General features: G+C 38.1%; 1 protein-coding gene across 1 annotated transcript in view; it reads left to right on the top strand.

Annotated features, from left to right (window-relative positions):
* Positions 1–26,728, top strand: part of EAF1 (ELL associated factor 1) — a 488,823-nt gene that overhangs the window by 201,036 nt on the left and 261,059 nt on the right. The window contains exon 4 of the mRNA XM_044064932.1: positions 25,759–25,925. Coding sequence (XP_043920867.1) covers positions 25,759–25,925 — 167 coding nt within the window. The remainder of the gene's footprint in view (positions 1–25,758; positions 25,926–26,728) is intronic.

The raw sequence follows: 26,728 nt of genomic DNA, 5'->3' as shown, positions 1-26,728 counted from the left end.
AGGGGTACAGAGAAGAGGCAAGAGGAAGCTGAAATTTACTGGAGAAAACTGGCAAAGGAACCAAGGTTTTGGGATCAAATAATTGGAGAGGGAAAGATGATAGAATGGGAAGAGTCCAAGAATACATTTGGACAGCAGGCTAAAGATTACCTTCCCTATCAATGATTGATATCAAATTATAGGCAAAAAGAAAGGAATATGGGGATCCAAAGTGAAAAACCAACACTGGAAGAGTTTTTTTGTTGAATCTAGAATAGAAGCTGCTGTTAAAATTGATAATTAGTATGGCATATAAAGTATTGCATGACAACTATGTGAATCATCAAATGAGGTTAGAAAGGATTGGGAAGAGTGACTGGATAAGCAATTCACAAAGAAACAATGTGAGAGTACATGTATGGCTTCCAAATATGTAACAAAGTCAAGAAGATTTAGGATTTTTCCTTGGAAATGTTTGCATAGTATTTTTACACCCCAAGCAGACTCTAAAGAAATTTTTCCTCAGGTAGATTGAAAATATTGGAGGTGTGATGGTGACGAAAGAGGTAATTGTGAACATATTTTTTGGCAGTGTAATTAGTTGACAGACTTTAAAAATTCCCTGCAGACTACTCTGTCAGAAATACTGTATGAGGAAATTGGTGTAACTAAGGAAATGTTTTTTTCTGAGATGTGATACAGGATCTGAATTATCTAGAAATAGTAAGGCTATGCTGAGTTTAATTCTGATGGCTGCCAAAAAAAAGTTATTACTAGAAGATGCAAATCAAAGTTTAAACCAACTGAATTAGAAGTAGAGAATATAGTAGCAGAGATAAAAGAACACAAAGTGGGATCTTTAGAAAAGGGTAGGAGCAAACTACATAGAGAAAAAATGGGAATTGTGGGAGCAATACGTGCAGGAAAATATTTTGGAGGAGGAATAAGGTCTAAGAGAAGGCTGAAAATGAATGATCTATGTAATGTTTAATAGACAATGGCTGTTTAGAAGTTTATACGCGTTGTATAATATTTACAACTGAAAATATGCCAATATGGTTTGTTTTGTTTTATATAAATGTATGCTTGCCTATGTCATAAGTGATAATCCAACAAAGATAAAAAAAAAAAAAAAAAAAAATTCTGGGTAGACCAGTCACTAAATGAGCCAACTGTGTGTTTACACTTAGTATCTATAGCTAAGCAGTCATTGTCTTTAAAAGACAGATGCCAGTGGTTACAATTCACCAATTTCTGCATTTTAAATGTATTTTTGTAATTAATTTGTTAACTGGGTAAATCCTCTAGGAACAGACAATTTTTTCAGTGGTGACTTGGGAGAACTGTCTGGTTAAATGACCTGATCAGAGTCACCCATTAGACAAATGGATCCTGAGGGACTCAAACTGTGGACTCTAGGCTGAACCATATCAGCAGTTCACAGCCTTAATCCTCTGTGCTAACTGCTGTACACCTTATATATATATATATATATATATATATATATATATATATATATATATATATCAGAAAGCAGCCAGACACAAGTTTTTGAAATTTAATAATGAAATTGTTTACTTAAAGAAATTAGGCAAACACATTTTAAAGTTCAGTGTACAGTCAAGTGTGTATTTGCAGAAGTAAATGCCAAAAAATGTTTGAACACACAGGTGGCACTAGAAAAACAGATAGTGCTACACTGTATTAATTGAAAATGGCTGTCTCTAAGTTACAAATAACTCAAAGGTAAAGTCCATGGGCATGTGCTCAGTAACGCAGGAGTCTCTCTTTTAATCTGCAGACCACAGGAATCTTCCAGAAGAAAGCACAAACAAAGAAGTTCTGGAAATGTCTTCTGGACTGAGGCAGCAATGGGAAATATTCAGTTAGTACATACAGACTTTTAACCATATCCCTGTTTTCTACATTAAATGAAGTCCTAACCCTATGTCCTGTACTTGGTCAGAATTTTAAAATCCAAATAACTACTCCCTGAAACTATCCAGAAAGTTCCAATCCAAATAAGGTAACCTAGTTTTTATTAGGCTGCAGCATTAGCATGGGCACGCATGAGCATATGTGTATGTGTGTGGTTGTGTGTGTATGTGAGAGAGACCTGGAGGGTAAGAGAAAAAAAAATAATTTCAGAATTCAGGGGAGGCGTACAGCTACAGGTTTCATACAGATTTTCCATACTTCTCATCTTTGTTGCTTCTTTACTAAAAGCAACTGTAGGTTTTATACAGCTTTTCTTAATACCTTTTTACACTTTTTGAGTGAATGATTTGAGTTGATATCAAGTTATATACTGCTATGAATATGTCAAAAGAATGCTGACAGAAAGGAGGACTTCAGCTGACAAGATGCAAAAGTTTCAGAAGCTGTAAATTGGATTATCAGATATTTACCTGCCTAAGATTATATAGAATGCCATAGTAATAACAACTGTAGGAGGCCAGAAATTTATTTAGCTTATTTTGTTTACCATGTGTTTTTAAATCCAGCTGAAACAGTTCCAATAAAAAGTGTCGAGCTCACAGATAGACACCATTTATCGCTTAAGGAACTGTCGGATGATTTTGCGCACTACATTGTCGAGCTTAGGCTGAAAGAAATGAGATATTGTGCATCCCCAAATCCAAACAGAATTGAAAAATTAGCAAATTTCTAAATTGCATGTAGAAAAATATGTACATTGTATAGGAACCAGAAAAGGATCATTATCATTGAAGATACTGGAGGCTGCAGTAGAAAAGCATATTGATTTGGAGAAAGATTACTATTACAGCATCAAACATATTCAGGTTTGACATAGTTAAGAGAGTGAGGAACAAGACTAGACTGCTTCAAATTTATAAAGCCCAAGAATCATTTCAGAGTCTATGTAGGGCCCGAATAGAGAGCTGATGAAATCATCAAGAAAAGGTGAGTAGTATTGCTGGAACTGAATTCTTCCTCAGGTCTTGGTGAGTACCTTCATGTGGTGAACCCTGTTTTCTCAAAATCTCACCAAGATGATACTCATATACAGACTGTATTTTGTGTAACATATATCATGGAGAGAGGTAGGTTAAAAATAAAATAGGTTAAAAAATAAAAGACAGCTGGTTGCACAGATCCCAGGATAAAAAAATTGCCCAGTCCTTGTGTACGCACTTGTGCCAGGAGTGGAAAAAAGGACAGTGTAGAACCCTTGAGACATGGAAACATTTCTACAGTGGAGTTAGGCCAAGCTCAGGGGATGGCCCTCCTGTTGTAGAAGGAAGTAGTAGTCCACAAAAAACACAAAAATGACTGGCCAAAAAATAGCCATAAAAATGATAGAGTGGACTGTTGAGAATAAGGAAGAAATTAATATTGTTACTATTATGCAAGAAGCCCAGAATTTCCAAATTGAAAATATTCAGAAAGATTAAGAGCGAAATTAGAGAAAAGAAAAATATTTGCACAAGAGAAATTGTCAAAAGCTTCAAATGCAGATTTTTGTTCATTAATACAACAATACTGTACAAAACATTACAAAGACAAAGTAACCTTGAACTACCTGGAAAAAGAAGCGATAGAGGAAGTGTGAAAATATAACGAACAAAATCTGGAGATTTTTTTGAAAGGTATAAAAAGAAACATGGACATGGGAAAGAAAAAGAGATCTGATATGGTGCAATATTTATGCAAAAGCTAACGCTAAACTAATTAGTAAAAAAATCATAAAATATATTTGAAGAGAAATATAGGCAAAGGCACCCAGAGAGAAAATTTTCACAAAAGAAAAAATAAGAAAACAAAGGGGGAATGTAGAGCAAATGATTAGTAATGAAGAAGTTAAACAGTTAGAAACTGAAGTTATGGAGTACCTGTAAAGTGAAGGATTTAGTGTAGAGAATGCAACACAATTGATGCCACGGTATGGTGGAACAATGAGTCCCCAAATTAAAGAGAAACAAGTTTAGTGTCAGGCATTGCATCTGAAGAAGAAATATGGACATGCGAAAGAAAAATAGATCTGATATGGTGCAATATCTATGCAAAGGAAAAAAACAAAACTAATCAGTATAAAAAACAGCATAAAATAGTTAAAGAGAAATGCAGGCAAAGGCACCCAGATATGGAAAGTTTCACAATACAAAATAAGAAAACAAAGAAGAAAGTAGAAAAGAAGATTAATAATAGAGAAGTTAAAGAAACAGAAACTGAAGTTATGGATTACCTGCGAAGTGAAGGATTTAGTGTGTAAAATCCAGCACAGGTGATGTCACGGCATACTAGAACAATGAGTCTCCAAATTAAGGAGAAACAGGTGGAGCGTGAGGCAACTGAAGATTTGACACATGGTAATACTCTGGAGCCTTCTGCAGGAAACCAGTACACAAGTTTAGTTGAAGTTGTACAACAAGGGAAGGAACAGTAAACATTTGCAACTCTGATACAGGCAGTGCTGTGGAGTGATGGACCATGATGCAGGATGCATCTCAAGAGGATATGTCACAGGAAGATGTTCTGCGACTGTCTGTAAAATGCCCACAGGTCATGGAGAACAAAGAATCTTCTCTCAGTTTAGAAGAAAATGATCTAAGGGAAAACTTGGCTTAATAGATATGGAATGACATATTAAGATTGTTTGTCTTTTTGGCTTTTCCTGGCTAGGGGTCGCCACAGTGGAACTCCGGTCCGCTAATGATTGACAGTAGATTTTTTTTATGGTGCCGAGTTGCCAGCCTGACGCCCAACCTTCAGCAAAGGCATGCCCTTTCACACATGTCTTTCGGAGGCCACTCGACCACGGGGAGGACATGCAGACTCCACACAGAAGGCACTCCAGCTGTGAATTGAACAGGAGAACCTCTTGCTGTGAGGCAACAATGCTACTGCTGTACCACCGCGGCTTGGATAGACATATTAAGATTAATGAAAGGAAATAGGTTACATAAAGTAAATAGAACCCAAACTGTTACAGGTCTGATAAAATAGGTGAACACAGTAATCAGGTCTTTTATGAGAAATTCATGTGATATAAGGATAGGATATATTACTTGTTTGTGTCTTTCGACTTTTCCCAGTTAGGGGTCGCCACAGTGGAACTCTGGTCCACTAATGATTGGCAGTTGATTTTTACGTACCGGCTTGCCAGGCCTGACGCACAACCTTCAACGAAGGTACGCCCATTTTACGCATGTCTCCACACAGAAGACGCTCTAGCTGAGAATCGAACCAGACAGCGTCTTATTGTGAGGCGACAATGCTACCGCAGCACCACCACCACGGGTAAGGATAGGATATATTACTGCGCAGCTAAATTAATATAGATAAAGTCCTACCACAAAAACGCACAGTAGTAAGGGAAAGGAAGGGAAGAATCAAGTGCCGTCATAGAAACACTGAAAAGAGAAGTGCCACTGTTAGAAGAGTATAGAGGAGGGAACATATCAACCAAAAATACTTAGAAAGATGCACATGGTAAAAGCAGTGTGCAATATCAGGACGCACCAGGCTCTGTCTGATAGTATTGCACATAATAAACTGAAGATATCAGACAGAAACACCTAGCTGATATGCAGATAAATATAAAGGAAAATTACAAAATAAGCAATTCATTGATGACCAAAAAAAGTGTTATAGAGAATTGGAAAAAAATCAAAATGAATAGAAACACTGTAAAAAAAAAAAAAGAAGAAATAGGACACATTTTGAAAAAATATCTATGAAGACCCTGTAGAACATAACAAAACTGCTGAATGGATAGAAGTAAAAGAAACAATAAGAAGTTCAAATGTACAGGATGTGAACTGGGTGAAGTAATGTCCAGAGAAACTGAAGCAAAATTAAGAAAAGCTCCTAAATGGAAAACCACAGGCCCAGATGGAGTACTTAACTTCTGGCTAAAAGTATTAACATCTTTACAAGAAGATTTAGCCCAGAGTAAGAACTACTTATGTGCAGATCCTGAACAAACACCAGCCTGGTCAACAACAGGAAAGATGATACTCCTCCTTAAGAGTGAACCTACAAGCTGTCCTAAAAGCTATAGACCAATAACTTGCCTTCTGATGATGTATAAACTATATACTAGAATTGTTGCCAACAGATTTTGTAATCATTTAGAAGAAAAATCAGTCATAGCACAATCAATGTAACAAAAGAAAGTTGTTTGGAACAAAAGATCATTTCTTGCTGGAAAAAAGTCATAATGGAGAATTGTAAAAAGGGAAAGAATCTAAGTATGGCATAGATAGAACAAAAAAAAAAACATTTGACAGCATCCCACATTAATGGGTAAAGGTGTGCATGCAGATGCATAAGATACATCCTACATTGATCAGTTATATTGCAGTGACTATGAATCAGTGGCAATCCACTTTGCATCTAAGCCATGATAAAGGGCAAATTATTATTTCAGGAATAAAAATTCAAAGGGGAATATTCCAGACTAACATTTTGTCACCACTGCCCTTTTTTGTCCCCCTTAACCCATTAAGCTGCCTACTTAACAGACTTAGGTCATAGTTAAAATTTGGCTACCAGAAAAGACGAAAGTGTAAATATTTCACATCTTTTTGTGGATGATTTAAAACTGTATAGTTCATCAGATGGCCAGCTGAAAGCACAATTGCAAGTGGTCAAATCTTTCTCAGATGATGTAAGAACGTCATTTGGTCTTGATAAATGTGCAAAAGCAATATTTAAAGCAGGAAATCTACAGCAACAAAAATATCAGTCTGGGACAGGAATGTGATACAAACAAATATGAGCATGAGAGAGTATATAAATATTTGGGAACTGATGGAGGATTGACAATAAAACATGAACAAATGCGAACAAAACTCAGTAAGGAATATTTTAGAAGGCTAAAACTAATGCTAAAAACAGCCCTGATGTCTAGGTACTAAGTCCAAACCATAAACCAATTTGATCTTCTTGTTCTATCTTATAGTTTTGGGGTGATTGACCCCAAAAGGTATTGCATAAGTTAGAAAGGAAAACAAGAAAAATGCTTCATACTTATCAAATGATATAGAAAAATCAGTGTATACCAAAATTATATATTCCTTGTTCTGACGACGATATTGGCCTCCTTAGTACTGATTACATTGATGTATAGATGCAATTGTAGGACTGTATACATATCTGCTGATTACACCAGATCCAAACATAGTGAAAGTTTTAAAACTTGAGGTGAACAAGTCTAAGATGACTTTCCTGTTTAGTTTAGCAGAAGCATATCAGTATCAAGAGGGAATGGAAATCAAACCTTAAGTAGACAAAAATCGGGGCAGCAACTGAATATGCCAAAAATTAAAAGAAAAGATATAGGGAGAAGGATCAGATGAGAAGGCAAGAAATGTGGAAAAGGCATAAATATAGTTGCAAGTATAGAAAACCTCTGGGACAACCTCATGTCGATCAGGATCTGACACAGGAATGGTTAAGGAGGGGTGAATTTAAACCAGAAAATGAAAGGTTAATATTGGCGGCCCAGAATAGTTGACTGTGTACATGCTGGTTTGCAAAGACCATTGAATGTGTAGGAGAAACAGACAAATGCAGTTTCTGTAAAACATAACTGGAAACAGTTGTACATCTTGTTGAATGTGATACACCAATGGTAGAGTGCCTGTATACTGAAAGGTGAAATAATGTGGCCAGACTGTTGCAATGGAGATTGTGCAAACATTACAGTATAGAAGTAGCTCAGAAGCATTGGAAACATGAACCACAAAACATTACAGAGAATAGTGAAGTGTACATTACATGGGATTACCCATTACCAACAGTTCAAAAAATTGATGCGAGAAAACCAGATATTGTAGTCTATGAAAAAAACACAAAAGTATCATTGATCACTGAAATCGCTGCACCTAGTGATTTTTAATGTCTTACGTACAGAGAGACACAAAGTCATAAAATATCATCACTGGAGTAAGTTACTTACACTGAGTGTAAGTCTTTTGGAATCTGGTCCCCTTTTAAACCTGCAGTGGCATTCTCCTTTCTCATCCTTCCTAAAACTGGAAACATAGAAGATTTCTCAAGGGTCCATCCTAGGGCCTGTACTAGTTAACCTGCTCATAAGCAGTTTAGAGAAAGCTGACCAATTAACCCTCATTCAATAAGCAGATGATTCTATCCTCATTTGTGTAGCTTCCACCTTGACTGAAGTGCAGTTTATCACTCAGCAATCTGACTTGGCTGTTAAACAGCGGCTTGAACAATCTCATCTACTAGTGAATCCCTCCCAGAAAAAAAGCTAATGCTCTTCATGCCAAAATCCCAATCAGATGCCACCAGATAACTGTTAGTCTCTTACTCACAAAGCATCGGCTTACAACTAGTTTCAAACATAGAACTGTTTGAGGTAACCATTGAAGAAAACCAAATATCCAACCTAGGCTGAACCTGAAATTGATCAGTATTGATCAGTGCACTACGCCGGTAAACAAATATAAGTAAAATAAAACTTGCTTACTCAGAATGTTATGAAACATCAAAACCTGGGTCCCCTATTTGGAGTCAGGCAATAGCTCATTGAACAAACCTGCAAATCCACTGCCTCCACATACTTGCTGCCAAGCCTACTCTATGCTGTACTCTTCTCCATGAATCTGTTCAGTCAGATAAGCAAGTTGGAGCAACACTGCAATAAAAATCACCAAATCTGCCACAAATCTTCCCAGTTGAGCATACTACTGCACTGCTGTTAGGAAATTTAACTTGATGGAACTCCCCAGCTACCTCACCTGCACCTAGCTAAACTTAGCCCACAAAATTCTGTATTAGTTTAATAAGTACCCTTCCAAATCAAACTTACATACATACCCACTAGATATCTCTACAGCAATGACAAACAGAAAAACTCTTTAATAGCTCACACAGAGATGATCTCTTTTCTAACTGTCTCCAAGATCTAGAACAGCATAACATCATCTCTTGGACAACTTGAAAAATGTCATGATTTCATATCAAATCTATAGTCTTACTTACTAGATTCCTGGCACTGTGTATGCTTCATCCACCAGGTCAACTCTCACCAGAAGCTAAGCTAATAATGTTCCCTCTTCTCAGGACTTATATGTAACATATTCATATCTTTCTGTTGCTTCACTTATATCTAAATTTCATATATTGTACATGTTGCATATATTTTGTTGATACATATTTGTAATCATGGTTAATTAAATTGTTATTGAGATTTACTTGTACTCATGATTACTTTTGCATTGTAATTCAGTCTCTCCTGTCTAATCATTAGATGTTGTGCTACATAAATACTGGAACTTTTCTTCCCAGTCTTCTGATGAAAAGGGGTCTTTATGTCCCTGTCATAGTTTTCCAGTAAACAAATGCAAATGAATGAACTGGGTACATAGCCTCCTTATTGAAGGCTGGTTTCTGTGCCCAGATGATGATCCTTTTATTCTGAGGTATTGAACTTTGGACATAATTGCTTATCTGCTATTTGACTCCTTGGTTCTGTGTTTGGAGTTATTTCAGCTGGAAGTCTCTCTTCCTAGTGGTTCTAATTCCTCTAGATGCCCTAATTCTCTAGTAGCCTGTTGTGTCTTTTTCTCCTGAGATTCTTCCCTGGATAAGTTCTTTCCTAGTTCTTTGGGTTGAGAATTAGCCACATTGTTGGTGGCTCTTCCTCCTCTTAGAGCGGTGAGTTTTCTGGAAGAGTTCCCAGAAGTAGGTGGTTCTGGTTTGGATGATTGGTTTCTTCATCTCCTCACACCCTAAAGGCTGGTTTGCAGCTCAGTTCTTCTCATGTAGTGGAAAATAATTGGGCTCCCTGTGTTTCTCTTGAGCATTATACCCACTGACCTGGTCTGCAATTCATTTCACTCCTTTAATACTTACTTGGTTTGTCCGTGACAGTCTTTGATCACTGTGATCCTTTGGGCTTACAGTAACTCTTTCCCAGGCAGCTTTCCCTGTCTTGAGACATGGAATCTGGCCATCTGGCTAAGTATTCCTCAGTACTTAACCTCCTTGGTGGTTCTGGTATACTTTGCTTTTACTAATGGGATTCACCCCAACTGCAACACCCTTCAAGGGAGTACAGAGTTGTTGTCGTTTGTCTTTTCGGCATTTCCCGGTTAGGGGTCGCCACAGCAGAACTCCGGTCCGCTAATGATTGGCAGTAGATTTTTATGGTGCCGAGTTGCCAGCCCGATGCCCAACCTTCCACGAAGGCATGCCCATTCACACATGTCTTTCGAACGCCACTCGACCGTGGGGAGGACATGCAGACTCCACACATAAGGCACTCCAGCCAAGAATTGAACAGGAGAACCTCTTGCTGTGAGACAAGAATGCTATAGCTGCACCGCCGCATCTTCAAGGGAGTACAGAGTATTAGGTATAATTCTTAATATGCCACTCAGTTTGTGAAGAGGCCCCATGACCTGCTGTTAGATAAGCCTTTCTCTTCAAAATCTCCCATGATGCTGCCAGACAGTTTGCACCCAGAGCACCCACCCCCTTTACCTCTGTGAATTTCAACATTAGGAAAAATGTAATCTAATAAACCATTAAGGCTACTATTAAGAAATGTTTTATAGTTGTTAAAAAAGTGCATAAAGAAAAAGCAAAATAAATAGTAATCCTTTATATTATAAGAGAACCTTGCCTTTAATCCCTGATTATATTTATCATACTTTATTAATGTTCTTCATATGGATCATTGTTTCACTGGTATTCATAAGTAGTGGGAATTAGCTGGAGGTAGGCATCCACCCAGCCAGCCCATCTCATGAGCTCTGCAGACCAAATGCAGGGATGCATAGCTGCCCTAAAGACAAGGAACAGTCATCCTGTATCATTTTCAGTTCTATTTTTTTCTGCAGGTTTATGCTGCATCTCAGCAAGAAGGTTTGTGATTCTGATCTCTTGGCTGGTCTTATCCTTACCTCTTCTTTCCATGGAAATTGATAAAAGATAAATGTCCTATTGGAGAATTCTTTCTTGTTCCTTCTGTTCAGAAATTGATTGTCTTCTGATCTTTTACCATAAAAGATTTTCAGGGAAAAGCATTTGTTTCCTGGGGCAAGTCTTGTGAAGGCCTGAAAAGCCTTTATAACTGCATGCATGTGGTACGTATAAAAATTTACATTCTAAGTGTTTATGTTGTCTGGGTAAGTCCGACTTCATGATAGCCTGCCAAGTTTGTGTTTATGCAATAAAACCAACAGGAGTAGTGGAACAACCCTTTACACCTAGTTAACACAGATGAAACCAGAGACAGTTATTCAAGCCTCCCAGCAGCCATCCATTTCTACTGGAGAGTCTCTGCTTCTCTAAAATGCAAACAAAAAGATCCCTGCTGCAAGGATGTTGCTGGAGAAAGGACCTTCAAAAAGGACACTTAAGGAGCAGAAGGTCAGTGAGGTTGGACATGACAGCCACTACTAGCAAGTCATCCCGGGCCTCATATGAGGGAGCTGGTATGCCAAAAGTGGAGGTCAGTTTCACCAGAATATCCATCCATCCATCCTCAACCCCTTTTCCCATTTTTCACACAGGGTCACGGTGTCACTTTACCAGTGACATATATCTGCTGTTAAGTTATGGCACATTCAGACAGAAAGGATTCTGCAGTACCAACCCTTATTGTACATGAAACCAAAAGTTCAAGATATCATTACGGAGCCTGTGGTGACTTTTGACCTAAAGAATGCCTGTCTGCACATCCCCATAGTCAACGAAGACAGGCAGTTCCTAAGATTTGAAGCAGGGGGTATTTATTACCACTTCACTTACTTGCTCTTTGTCTTATGCGCTGCACCCAAACTATTTGCAAAGTGCTTGGGTTTCGTCATTGCTTTTTGCTTGACAGTGGACATTCACTTTTACCCATACCCAGCTGATTATGTCACAGGCTGTGGAGACTGCAGTTCACTGCTTCTTGTCCTTGGGATTGCCTTTACATCACTCAAAGCCCTATTTCAAACCATCAGAACTAGCCACTTTTATAGGATTTTTGTTGGATACAGACAAGCAGAAAGCTTTCCTGTTAACAGACAGGATCCTGTTCTGAATCAATATTGCAGAAAGATAGCCATCTAAACTAAATTATTGCTGGGAATTTCTCAGCAAGACTACACATGAGGAATCTTTAGTCGGTACCTCCACAACAGTTGGTGTCAGCATGCACACTCATTGCAGACCCCATTCCATTGTTACTCTGCATCAAGAAAGAACTCATGTGGTAGATAGGATAAGTTGTACTTGTCTTGGGATTTGCCTTCAGGATGAAGTCAGCGTCTCAGATTCTCATATCAGACTCCAGAGACACAGCCTGAGGAGCACATGTAAGGGGACATGGAGTGCAGAGTGCTTCATACAGGGCATTCAGAAGCAAGCATATCAAAATAAAAGAGATGATGGCAATAATCCTAGTCATTAGAACCTTGAAACACATTTAGCAACAGGGAACTCTGCAAATCCTGACAAGTCAATAGCACAGTAATATGGTATGTCATATTGCTAGGGAGACATGCACTCCTACTTCTTATGCAGACTAGTAATGTAGGCATGGGAGCTAGCCCAGAAGACAAGTCTGATTCTCAGAGCCTCGTGCATCCCATCTGAGCAGAGCACGACTAGGCTCCGTTGAATGGATATTAAACAGGGATGTGTCCTTGGACTTAGTGGACAACTGGAGTGTGCTATAAATTAATATTTTAGCTTCTTCAGAAAACAGACAACTGGACAAATATTGCACCAGTGCTCACAAGAGGCCTGGATGACAGATGCCTGCATGAATCCCTCAAATTATCTCAACAGATTAGAACTCAGAACATAGATTTTGAGCTGCCTAGATTAATCAACTACTAGAGCAGGTAAACCCTGTGGTCTGTCAGATGTGCTCCCTTTCCCTCATGCCCTTCTGTTATGTCTAAAGAAATTTGATCCCATTCATTCCATCCATCTGATCCAACTGATGGGTCATAGAGCTGCTGTCAGGTTCGACATGGCAAAACTGGTGCTTTATCTGGCGCTCTATTACTAACTAATCTTCAGTCCTCCCTCCAACAAAAATTAGAATCATGCTACAACAAGATTGCCAAATTTGCCTCTAACTGCCACCACTCAAACCATCATTGTATTGCCCTAAGAAATCTCCAGTGGCTCAAATTTCCACATTACCTAATACATCTTCAACTATCTACCTTGCACAGACTAATTTTCAAACCCCAAGATTGCTCTGCACTCAGCTCCTTAGTCTCCCCCTACACCCTCACTAGGGCATTACGATTACAAAATCAAAATCTACTACAAGTTCATAAACCCAGTCTTCCAGCATGTAAACTCTTATACTCCTGGACTATTGCTAGACTGTGGAACAAGGTCCCCTCCTCCATCTGCTCTGAACAGCACCCCCATTAAATTCAAAACTGCACTACACAAGCACCTTCTCTCCAACTAGATATGTAATTGCTCCCCATTGTCTAATGCTATCACCTAACTCTCCTTTCCGTAGACTAAAACCCAATACTCCTTTCCTAACTATGCTCACCACCTGTATTCACACTTTTCCCCTCCTCAAATTGCCCCGATAACCTTCTCAACCATCTCTAACTCCTTTATACTTCATTTAACCTTAGCAACTACTAACCTCAGCCTCATGTAGCACCAGTCGGCTACTACTGTCGCTGCTTTCCTATTTTCCCTCTCTACTCAGTTTCAGATACTAAATCATTGTACCTTGCTTGAGTTAACTGGATTTTCCAGCTACATCTAATATTGTTTCTACTTGCATATTTTTGCCTTTGTCTGAATTTGCTCACTTTTGCTTTTAAATCACCTCACTGTCACTTTGTGTATTGAAGGGACTCCTATAAATATTGTAACCATTTTGTTGATATTCTATTTTGTTTTGTAATTACTCTGTTGTTTTGTGCATTGGAGCTTTTCTCTCCAGGCCTCCACTGAAAATAGCCTCTGTTCAGCCCAGTGGACTTTCCCGGTAAACAAATGTCAGTAAATTAATAAATAAATAAATTATCCTCGCCCCTCTTTACAAAATATTTCCCATAACGCTCTTGTGTGTGTGGAGATATCTTAGATTTCATTTGCTGCCATAGCGTTCAGTCGTGGATTATTGCTTCAGCAAAGCTAAGTGCTCCTCCTCTTCATTTTCACTTACACAGCCTTAGAATTTTAGTCTTCCATTTTTTCAGTAATCTGTCTTAGCTCTTTTTCTGTCATGAGAAAACCTTCCTCTTAATTTTTCCCTTTCTCAGCATCACGTGGGCTCTTGCCATCTCTATTTTAGTCTTGTTATTAAAAAAATTATAAAATTAGAATTTAATTCTTTTGTTAGTTTATATTTAAGCTAGTTCTAGTCTGTTCAACATTCATCTTTATAGTATGCTGTATTTGTACTGGCAGATTGGTTGTTTCTAGTTCTGTTTGGCATATGTGCGTGTTTCTCCCTTTACTAATAGATCAAAAAGAGCTTCAAGAAATGTCAGAAGTGTGGCCTTAAGATTCCATATCCTATGAAGGCAAAAGGCTGAGGAACCAGATTGCTGTTATGCATTAAAACAGTATGTGTTGGCTTTTGAATCTTTTTTTTTTCTTATCTTTTTCATAAAATTCTACCTCAAGACACCTTTGAGTTGTGTTGGGTGTGCTTGAGGATGGAACACCTCTCAGCAGATTGCTCCATCTGCAAAGGCTTTGGGAATAAATTTATAATCAAAAGTCTGCTACCTCCCAATCCAGAGGTGGACAAGCCATGGAAGTCATTAGATAAGAATAAGCATGCTGAACAGCCTAAATCAAAAGAAGGTGAGCCCCATAAGCAGAGGGTTGAAGATTCAGAGCCATGATTAATTGTAACACTATTTTGTGGTAAATATTTATTTTATACTTTTAAAGTAATTAATGAATTGATATTTTACTACTACTTAGAAGCCTTTAATGATAATTGTGTTTATGTTATGACCGCTAGATTATAGAAGGCAATGAATTTATGTTTTCTAAAGTAATGTTTTATATTTTTACGTTTGAGGTATGCTGTTGATGAATTTTTGTCCCAAAAAGTTTTTGTAAAGCGCTGCATTTATTAGACTGATTGTGAAGGACATCTGATGCTTATATATATTTAGTAATCTATGAACACAACGTGACAGTTATACTTTTTAAATATTGTTATGAACAATTATAAGATACAAGGTGTAGCTTTAACGTTTTATTAGTAAATAGTTAATTGGACATGTGATTTGTATAAAAGCAAATAGGGCAGAACTATTTGAATGTTAACGGTCTGACGAAGCAACTGTGAAAGCACTTACCGATTTGTTTTAAGTATTAAACAGACTTTTTACTTTACATTGTGGATTTTACATTTTTATGGTTCGTTGGCTGGATGGTGGAATCTACAGCTTGATAAGTGGAAGGTGGATTAGTGAGCAATGACTAGTATATGAATGGAATTTTGAAACGCCTTGGTTATCTCTCAGCCATACTTATCTTTGTATTTACTTATTTGCATTTCGAGGGCAGAGAGATATCTACACCGTTGGAGATGCAAATTATTCTACTTAATATATATATATATATATATATATATATATATATATATATATATATATATATATATATATATATTTACCTAGTCTTGTATAATTGCAAGACAAAGAACTACTTGTAATATCTGCATGCCAAATAGATTCATAACATTGCATGTTCAATTTCTCAAAGAGGGAGAGGATGTAGCTCAGAATGTATGTGCTGTGTCTTTAAGAAGTATATCAAGGACTGAACGTGCACATATAAATACTAGGCATGTGCTATTCCCGGTGCCATTTTGAGAGTGCAGCCAGAGAGTAATCATGTATGATTGCAGTAGTTTGTATATAAGTTACTTAAGTTAAAGTCAGTAAACTTCTGTCGTGATGCGTTTGTATATAATAAAACTGCTTGAACAGAACCCACAAAGACTCTTCTGTTGTGTCCAAAGTAGGAGCGCGACAGTTCTCAAAGCCAAACTTGTCTCGGGACTTTCAGATCAACACCATGTTTTAGGTGCCAGTTTTGGATGTGGCTCTCTTGTTGGTGTTGGAGTGTTTGGCCTTTGAGTCATTGGCACAGATCACCTCTTTGATGTCAGGGATGCCCTCTTGAGTCCTGCCCTCTTCTCCTTCTGGTAACTAAGATAGACTCTGGGCTCCTAGAATCTGACTGAGGTTGGATTGACTTTTTGGAAGGATAATTGTTTTCTGCAGAGAAGGGTCATGCAGACTTCTTTAAGGCTGGCTTCTTCCTATAACTCCCTGTCTGCAACCCATCATGCATCCATGGGTCAGAGCCAAGGAACAGGCCTCAAAAACTGCTCAAACGCAGGAGGTGTCCTCTGCAGAGTCAGTTCGCACTCATGCCTGACATTCCAAGAGAAAGGATGTGTAAATGACTTCCCATCAGAGTTGGTTCCTTTGGACAGTGACTAAAGATTGAGAGGTTCCCCTGTCTCCTCCAGAAGATACCACTTTCAGTGAGATCCTTAATCCTTTTGAGACCTCCCTCTACATCTTGGATGGCCTGTCCTACAGACTGCTTAATTGACTTGGCTGTCAAAAGGTCATGGCAGGAGCTTGATACATGTGAAATGGTACCATGAACCCCCCCCCCCCTCCGCCACCAGATAGACAGCATTCAGCTAAGGGTTCCTTTGTTGATTCTATTGTTGTGGCAACAGCTTTGAAGAAAAAGCTGACTGAGAGCATAACTACTGTTCATCTGCTGTATAAGGTATTCAGAGCCATGGACAAATTAGGAAAGCAGGAGTATGCTTCAGGGTCATTTGCGTTTAGGACCTTGAACTACACCACTCATATGAATATCGTCCAAGGGAGATAGTGCAGCAAGCACTTACCACTCTGAGATGACAGCCTCTATCTGATTCCAGAAAACAGATGGAAGTTGCTTTGGTCACAATGCTGAATATTACTAAACTCTTCATGTGGCTCATGCGTAATGCAGCTGATGGAGTGGCACAGGCAGTGGTAGCAGATGTTTCATTGAGACATCAAGCCTGGTTACACCTTTATGACTTTACAGACAGTTTTAATGTATTCTTTACTAATGTTTCCTGTGATGGATCATCTTGTTTACTCCTTTCTTGAATGAGAAAATGCAGAAGTGTGAACAAGATGGAAAGAAGCTTTCTGCCATGGAAGTTATATTTGATAGCCCACAAAGATCATATAAAAGTAATCAAAAGAGTCTCAAATCACTGTGGTTTAGAAAACTCAGGTGTCAGCCACTTGTGTCCACTTCCGACAGAGGTTGCCACAGCAAAGGTGAACCCTTCAGTGGATGCAGACCTAGAGGCTGGGGGGGGGGGTCTGCAGAACCAAGGATATCATAGGCCATTTTCTGGCAAGCAACTCTACTGTCCTGGAAGGGCTGCCCAACAGATCTCCTCTGGAGGCAGTTATAGGTCATTTTTCCTTCTAAGCCCCTGCATGGATGACCATCACACAAGACAAATGGGTAAGCAGGATAATATCCAGAGGTTATTCAACCTCCCCCCAGATTAAGACAGCCACTTCCAAGTGTACCACCCCCTAACAAAAGGCAGCCAAAGAGAAGTTATCTCTTTGATCCAAAAAAGAGCCATACAAGAGGCTCCACGAGATCAAACAGGGTCAGGATTTTACTGCATTCATATTACCAGATTCTGGAGGAATCTCACTCAGCAGGCATTATCCACTCTGAAGAATCCAGTTATGCTACCGTTACAGAAACAACTCCAGGCTACACTGTCCACAGTGTATGATATTACCAGCCCAACTATAAACCTACTTCATAATGCAGCAGATGGAATGGCAAGGGCAGCTGGAGCTGGCATAACCATGAGGTGTCACGCTTGGCTCTACTTGTGCAGTTGTGCAGACAACTTCGAAGTGTCATTTACTAATGCTCCCTTCAAAGTTACCACTTTATTTTGTAAGACAGTGAAAGAACAGATGCAGAAGAGTGAGCAGGATGGCAAGACTTTATCTGTGGTGGGAGTGAAGTTTGCAACACTTCAGCTCACCTTATCCTGGAACCAAAAGGGGCTTGATCGCTCTGGTTACAGAAATCTTACCATTAGTATGACTCCTTTTCTAATAGAGGTGGCCATGTAAGAGGTGGCCACTTCAATAGATGCAGGCCCAGAAGTTGAGGAGGTTTGCAAAATCAAAGATTCTGTGGGTCCTTCTTGGACCCCTAAAAGTTTGCCCGACTGCTCTTTGGAGGCATTCAAGGAACATGTATCCCTCTCCCCTCACTCTTGGTTTGCCATCACATGAGACAGATGTGTAAAAGGGATAATATACAGAGGTTATCGAATTCCATTTTTGGAGCAACCCCTTACCCCATTTTCCATTGCCTGATTTCCCACTTCAGTATGGCAAAGGCCACTTAATACTTGAGATTCACTCTCTCTCTTACAAAACAGAGCCATCTATGACACCCCACCAGAACAGCACAGGCCAGGATTTTATTCATACTTCTTTTTGGTTTTGAAAAAGACAAAGAACTTCCAGCCCATTCTGGACCTAAGCCTTCTAAATGATTATATCAAAAAGACTCAATTTCAAAAGATTGCAGTGCAGTCTGTACTTCTATGTCTTTGGATGAGTGAAAGGATGGGTTTAATAGACCTCCAGGACACTTACCTGCACATAAAGATAGAGAAGGTGTCCAGGAAATTCCAACTCTTCCGTGTGGCAGACAGTCATATTCAGTTCAGAACCCTGCCATTTGGTCTCACCACAGTCCCAAGGGTGTTCACTTAATGTATGGCAGTAGTAACAGCTCATCTGTGTTTATAAGGATTCAAAATCTTCCCATACTTGGATGACTAGCTCCTGGCCTCGAAAGAGTCACTTCTTCAGGCAAGGGAGTACCTTCTTCATCTTTGCACTTCTTTGGGTATTACAGTGAATACAACAAAATCCAATCTGAACCCCACTCAACGTATAGTATTTCTGGATTGTCTTTTAGACAGAACCATAACTCGGATCTTCCTTCTGCAGGACAGAATTACATAATTGAAGTTGTCAGTTCAGGCTGTTCTGGACATAGATTGTCCTCCAGCAAGGCTAGTATTGAGAGCCTTAGGATTAATGGCAGAGTCAATTCTTATGGTGTAGGTTGTCTGCTACCAAATCAGAATTATACAACAGCTACTCCAGTCTCATTGGTCTCAAAAATATGATCCTGAGTTCTTTCCCATCAAGGTAATTTAGTTGCATAGGACCCACCTAAAATGGTGGCTTCTTTCACTCTTGGTATCAGCAGGAAGACCTTTTGATGTCCCCCACGGTAGCAACACTAGCCACAGATACATCGCCCCAGGGGCATTATGTAGGGAGGATGGTCCAAGTGTCATAGTCAAATTTAGAAGCTTCTGTTCACATAAATGTCCTAGAAATGAGGATCATCCTCATTGTTTTGCAGGAATGACAGGAGTGGCTGCCTGTTGGGATGATCAATATCGAGATGGACAACATGACTGTAGTCTGGTACATAAACAAGCAGGGAGGAGCCAGATCTTATCCACTCTGCTGAAAAGCCATGAGGGTGTGACAATGGGTGATGTCCTGTCACTGTTTTCTGATTGCAACATTCCCTGAAGGTTCAGTGATCTTGCAGACAGAGTAGGACAATCGTCTTCAGTGGTCCCTGTATCTGGTGATAGCAATGAAAATTTTCCATTGCTGGGAGGAACCATGCTGTAGTCTGTTTGCAATCCCACAGAACACCAAGTGCAATCAATACTTTGCTATTCTCCCTCATCAGGGACAGCACTCCAGGGACGCTCTTTCCAGTCATTGGCCTTTAGGGTTACTTTACTCTTATCCCTCCACTGCACTCATAAACAAATTCATACAGAAAGCCATTCAGTTCAAGGCAACAGAGATCCTCATTGCCCCATTCTGGCCCAGACAGTACTGGTTTCTGCTACTAAGGCCTTACCTGAAGGAGCCTCCTTAGCTCTTAGATCCAGTACCAGATCTGATTTCTCACCTGGGAGGCCTCACCTGAACTTGTCCAATCTGAACCTAACTACTTGGTGTCTCCAGTTTCAGTGACAGCATGGGATGATTCCCTTTCCTCTTCTGTGTTACATATTCTCTCATCCACCCAGAAATATTCCATGTAAGGTGTACCACAGGAAATAGAAAAGATTTGCCTTATGGGTGGACTCTAATAATATAGAGCCTTTTTCAGCATCAGTTCCAAATGTTTTACATTTCTTGTCTTACTTGTTTTAGGCTGGATCTATTTTTCTCTACTATCAAAGTACAACTGGCAGCCATTTCATATTTTAACATACAGTCTGTGGACTCTTCCTTTGCCTCACAAGTTGTAGAGCCTTCTTTAAGGGAAAATTCTATTTGAGGTCTCCTATAAAGGATCCGGCTCCTCCAGAGCCTTGTCTAGACCTCCATTTGTGACTACAGATCTAAAATCTTTATCCTGGAAACCATTCTTTTAGTGGTCATAATTTCAGCCAGGAATGTTTCTGAACTTCCCACCTTATCCTCTGTTCCTCCAAATATCATATTTTATAAGGACAGGGTTGCATTTAAAACATACCTCTCAACCTCTTAGAGCAAGAAATCTGGACTGCACCATAAATAAAAGTGGGACAAGTGCCCAAAAATATGGACAATTTTTAAATATTGCTCTTACAAACTTAGAAAGTTGATAGAATAGCAGGTGTTGCATTAGCATGAATTTTCTGAAGGGTATGAAGTCTGAAGCTTAAATGTCTGTCATTATTCTCTAACTTCAAGTCTTTAATGATTTGCCACTCATTTTCCAGAAAACCACAGTTGAATGAAAAACGAACCAAAAATATGAGGCAAAAATCTGTTTAGTTGAGTGGTGTGCTTTAAAATGAATCCAATAGTAGCTTCTGAGACCAATTGCTCACAGCCAATACATCTTCCAGTATTTTTCCCAGCTGTCAAAACAAAGGTGAATGTGTCTTGCATGCTTTAGATGTGCATTGTCAACTTTGTCTCTGCTTTCACAGGACAGTGCCCATCAGAAAAGATGAGCAGTTGTTTGTTTCCTTTGCACATAACAAAGTGGTTAGGAAAGCCCCTAAAGTCTCTTTATGTAGATGGCTGTCAGACACTTCTCAAGGTAGATATTTGTCCACCAAACCTAAGACTCATTCCACTAGAGTGGTCTGTACATCAACAGCCTTTTTCAGGGCCTTGTCTGTGGATGAAATTTTTCAAGCTGCCACTTGGTATTCAACCTTTGTCAAGGATTACCAGTAAGATCATATGTCAAGAGCCAGAGTTTGATTTGGGGTTCCATCCTAAAGGGGTTCTTGTCTTAAGGGCACCCAGGATTCTAGAAGTCGGGGATTCTGACTTGTGTGTTGGCTTATATGGACTGAATGAATAGGATACAGAAGTTATGTACCTACCAGAATGATAGATCTTTTCATTCCATTCCTTCCGATATGACTACCCGCCCTCTTTGCCCCTGCTATCATGTGAAGCCTATGTGTTTTATCAGGAATCAAAGGCATTTCAACTGCAGTTGGCTATGGGAGCCAAACTCAGTATGGGTTAGTCAGAGGGGAGCAGGGCATTATGGGTAAAAACGTTGAGGAAGGGCCCGAGGCTGGAGCACTAAATTGGCTGAATCAGACTGGAGCTGGGCCTGGGGATCCATATGTCTTATCAAATGAACTGGCATGAAAGGATCTGTTGTTATTATAAGTGTGTAACCTTTGTTTATATGCCATGTTAAAAAAAAATAACAATAAAGTGAAAGACACTGAAACTGAACTTCTTCAGAGGGGAAAAAATGAAAATTACAAAGAATTTGATTGATTATGAGAACAATAAAGCTCTTCTGTTCAAGAAGGACAAATCTGTTGAGTAACGAGATTTGAGCAGCACTCAACATGTAAGGCAAATATCTGAAGCAAATTTACCCCTTCCAGCAGTTATTTCTGTAAAATCATACAATCTTCTCCTGCTGTACCACACCATACTAGTCCAAACAACATAACATTTCCACCAGAGCAAGGAGCTGATCACAGACAAAATGAAGGTTTTAGACCTTGTAAATATGGGGAAAAAAAGCAAATTATTTTCAAAGGGGATAGGTCATAGGAAATACTAAACAGGTATGCTTTGTGTGTGTGAGACTGATTTAAGTAGTTTGCCTTCTGATGTTTTTGTTTCTGGTACATGTAATGATGTTCTTACAAAAAAAAAATTATGAATTTATCTGAAACTGAACTACCTGCAGAATTGTACAGAGTACTTGAACTTGATTTGAAATACATACCAACAAATATCTCATTTGTACATTTTAAACATGTTTAGACTTACAAGAAAGTTATATTTGATGCATTTTGAACAGGATAAATATATTGGAACAGTGAATGCTCAAGATTTGTCTTCTGGTGTTGAATTATGTATGTGTGACAGTTCCTTGGATGTTTTAAATATGGATAATATGGACACTAGTGACTGTTTAGATGAATTTGCATTTAGTAAGAAAATTGATTTTTATGCCCTTTTAATAATATAGAGGTTTATGATCATGTCTCCAATCATAACCAGGTCATAACTCTCAACCTCTTAGAGCAAGAAATCTAGGCAAAGCCACAAATAATGGGGAGACAAAGGCCCAAGACATGGACACTTTTTAAATATTGCTCTTACAAACTTGGAAAGTTGATATAATAACAGGTTTTGCATTAGCATGAGTTTTTCTGAAGGATATGAAGTCTGAAAATCAAATGTCTGCCATTATTTTCTGACTTCAGTCCTCAATGATTTGCCAGAAAACTACAATTTTATCAGAAACAGACCAAAAAATGAGCCATATTTCTGGGCATTCTGCGAAATCTGGACAGTTGTGAGCTATGAACCAGGTTATAATGTGTTCAAGACCTGGATAGCAAGAAATTCACCTCAAGAAGTGAATGTCTGCATCCATGTCGAGAACACATAATAACAGATTATGATTGGTGAGACCCAGCCTTAACTCTTTGTAGTGCATAGATCTATATCTACTCGATTACAGGAAAAAAAAAAGGCCAAAGTGTTTTGCTGGCTTTGACAGCCAGTGAATCATTTAGTTAGTGCTGTCACATAGACAAAGAATAAGGAAAAACATTTTAGGACGTTTTTAAATACTGCCTTAATTGAAATAAGTTACTTACAGACTGACATCCATAAACTTATGTAGACATAGGAGGAGGAAAGATGGTCAAGGACCATTGAGAGTGAAGGAACATCCCTTCCCTTATACTGTAACAGTGCTTAGGGGGGAGTATAATATTAGTTACATACCATTGAAAGTGCTGTTACAGTCAGTTCTCATACTACAGTAGCCTGTAACAGGTTTGTCTTTTTTTTTCCAACTTTGGATCGTAATCATGGTGTTCCATGCAGTACAAGTATGTTAATATGTTTTTTGTGATATTAAATACATGTGTATCTCAGTTCAACAGTTTTAACAGTATGGCTAACAAAGAATGCAATTTAACGTATAATGAATGGAGTGCAGTAAAACAATTAAGCCAGAATAGAAAATTGTTAAGCCTGCTGACAAAAGGTAAAAAGAGTTAACAAGAAAGATGTTGACTCAGGTTACATTACAGTTAATAAAGCTAAGAATTTAGTACAGCAGGGGGATTGTATTGCTTGTTTTTATTGTCTGCCTAAACTACTTAAAAGTATTTGGAATCTACCAGGCAGACCTATAGTATCTGATCATCGTAGGTACATAAAGCAGGTTGCAAGATTTATTAGTAATTACATATTAAGATATGTAAGTAAGTTACCATCATATATTAAGGGTTTCACTGATTTATTGAAAAAGTTACAAGCAATTAAATGGGGTCCTAATATGTCTTAGATGATACTGGACATAGTTCATATATATGCTTAATATTAAGCACTGTTTTGGTGTACAAGTTATGATTTATGTCAGGATGCACTGATTACAAGATATAATTAATTTGTGTTTGCACAATATATTTTTTAATTTGATGGCGTTATTTATGATCACATTAAAGGCACAGCAGTGGGTGCCCAATTTGCTCCACTATATGCAAATTTGTTTATGGGGCTGTGGGAGACAGAATGTTTATATGAATAACTTTTTTTTCAAATAATGTGTTGCACTATTTTAGTTTTGTAGATGGCCTCTTATTTATTTGTCAGAGTTATTTGCAAGAAGCTGATGTATTTTTGGTCTGAATTTTTACTTATGTAACTAATAAAATGTAAATTATCTCTTTAAATTTGTTAATTAAAGGAATGACACCTGTATAACCATTGCTTTTACAGAAAGCCTATATCTAACATGACTTGACTTCATGCTACAAGCTGTCACCTGACACATATAATAAATGCTTTCCCCTATGGCAAATACTTATGAGTTATCCAAACGTATAATAAGAGGACCTAATTTTTAACAGAGGCCAGTAATAAGATATTTTTGGCACAAGGTTACGATAGAACTATAGTACAAAGGGTTTACTGGAGAAGTGCAAATAAAATAGGCAACAGTTATTAAGTATAACAAGGGGAAGACAAGAATCAGTGGATATTTACAATGTGTCATATAAACAAAATAATAGAGAAGTGATTTATTTTGTCACTGAGTTTAATGTAGCCACCAGTGGTTTGGTGTCCTACTTGCAAAAATACTGGGGGAATTCTGTCACAAGATTATTTTTTTTACTGTGTTTTATGTACCAAGCCAGCTGTTTGTCATGAGAGGATGAAATTTTGTGTGATCTGCTTGTACATAGTAGTTTTAAGAGACGTCAAAATTCTGTCAATATAGTAAGTATTCAGCTTTATGGCACTTTTTCATGTAGATATTGTAATACTTGTGAATATGTTTCTCAGGGTAAATATATAAGTGGAATAAAATTTGGAAGTGGACAATTTAGTGGTGATACAGAGTTTGCAATTTATGCATTGTGTTGTTCCTGTAGTTTATATTACATAGCTGAAATTAAAACAAATTTTAGAATGAGACTACAGGAAAACATTAGAGATATACATAATGGGAAAGAAGATAATCATGTTGCATTATGTTTTAAAATATGTCATTTAAGTTATAGTAGCATCCCCTAAAGTATAATAAACAGTGAAATGTTTTAGAACTTAAGTGACAGTTCCAGTGTAAAGAATCAATTTACATTTTAAGGTATGATGTAGTGAAACCTATATTTATTGCTTAAAGAATTATGTCATCAGTATACATTTAACTTTTTTAATGTTGGTTTTATGCAGATGTTCAGATTCCTTAAAGGTTACAGCTGAAGTGCTGAAATAATTTTTAGGATATTTTAATAAAGGTTTGCTGCTACACATAATTTGGTTGTGACTTATTGGTTATATTTCTTCTCAAATCATAAAATATTTGTAAACTACTCTGTCTGTAACACTGCTAGTAGGCTGTCTTCAGTTTTTTGTTTTTACTTGGAGTTGAAATTAAAACTCACCAAAGCTATTACTGTGAATCAACATAATATAGCAGAAATGAGTGAGGTGTTTCTTGTTTTGATTGACAGTTGAATAATTTTTTAGTTTCAGGTAGGATTATTTGTGACTGATGTCATGCCATAGGTTCATAGGTTCATAGGTTCATACTAGGCTATCTGCCCAAGGGCATTTATAAGCCTAGCCCATACCATCACATGTAAATCTTTTATGTATAGTTCAGGAAAAATAATTGTTTCTGTAATAATATTTCTTTATGATTTTTGTCCACATCTTGATTCAGAGCTGAAGGAAGCAGCAAGATTCAAGCTCGAATAGAGCAGCAGTCTGTTCGGACTTCTCAGCCATCCTCTCATTTTAAAGCACCAACGAAGCCTGTGCCTGGGCCTAAAACTTCTCCTTCAAAAGATAACCCCTCTCCAGAACCTCAGCTGGATGATATTAAGAGAGGTAAGGTGATTAACTTTATAAAGAGTGATACCATCTAATGTACATCAGAGCTTTTGCAAAAAGATCAGCTGTTTAAAGAATGTAAGTCATGCAGTGTTTATTTGGAATGCATTTTGTTTCATCAGCATTCAATGCACTACCACTTCTTCAGAAAGATGAATGAAAATTTTTAAGGTCAACAATATGGGATATGTCAGCATATGTCTATTTATTTGTGTTGCAAAATTTTTCTGTTTGTTGTCCTGAAACCTTGTGTGTCATCGCTATGTTTATTCTACTGAAAGCACTGAAATAAAACCATAGTTAAGCAGAGATGGAATATGTTTTGTGAACAGCAATGCTGTGCACTTCCTACATGATAGTTGAAAATGTTCGTTACTGTTTGAGTATTGATGTAATAATAATATCCGCCGTGTGAAGTTGCAAACAGAAGTTATAGGTATTTATTGTACAAGACTGTTCTAAAGTCGAGACCACCAGTGGAGATTTACATTTGTTAGCTCTGCAGTTGCTCAAATATCTCAGATCCTCTTTCTATGAGAGTCATGAATATTACAGTGGAACCTATGAATGTTATTCAAGATGTATGAGTTTTGTCCTAGCTTTTTTTGCAGGTAATTGCCCATGCTCATTGCAAAAAAAAAGAAAACTGAAACCTCAGGGCATACATTTCCCATGTTTTCTAAGTGCCCATAGCAGACGTCTAAGCAGGACCATCACAGACTCTTCCATTGTGAATCCTTGCATTGTATTTCTAGGTGTTGTAGGTATCATTGATTTCACAGCAGATCTTATCTCCTTTG

The sequence above is a fragment of the Protopterus annectens genome, chromosome 3.part0 (assembly GCF_019279795.1).
Source record: "Protopterus annectens isolate FY-2018-M chromosome 3.part0, PAN1.0, whole genome shotgun sequence".
NCBI classification, from domain to species: domain Eukaryota; kingdom Metazoa; phylum Chordata; order Ceratodontiformes; family Protopteridae; genus Protopterus; species Protopterus annectens.
This window is presented reverse-complemented; position numbering and strand designations above follow the sequence as displayed.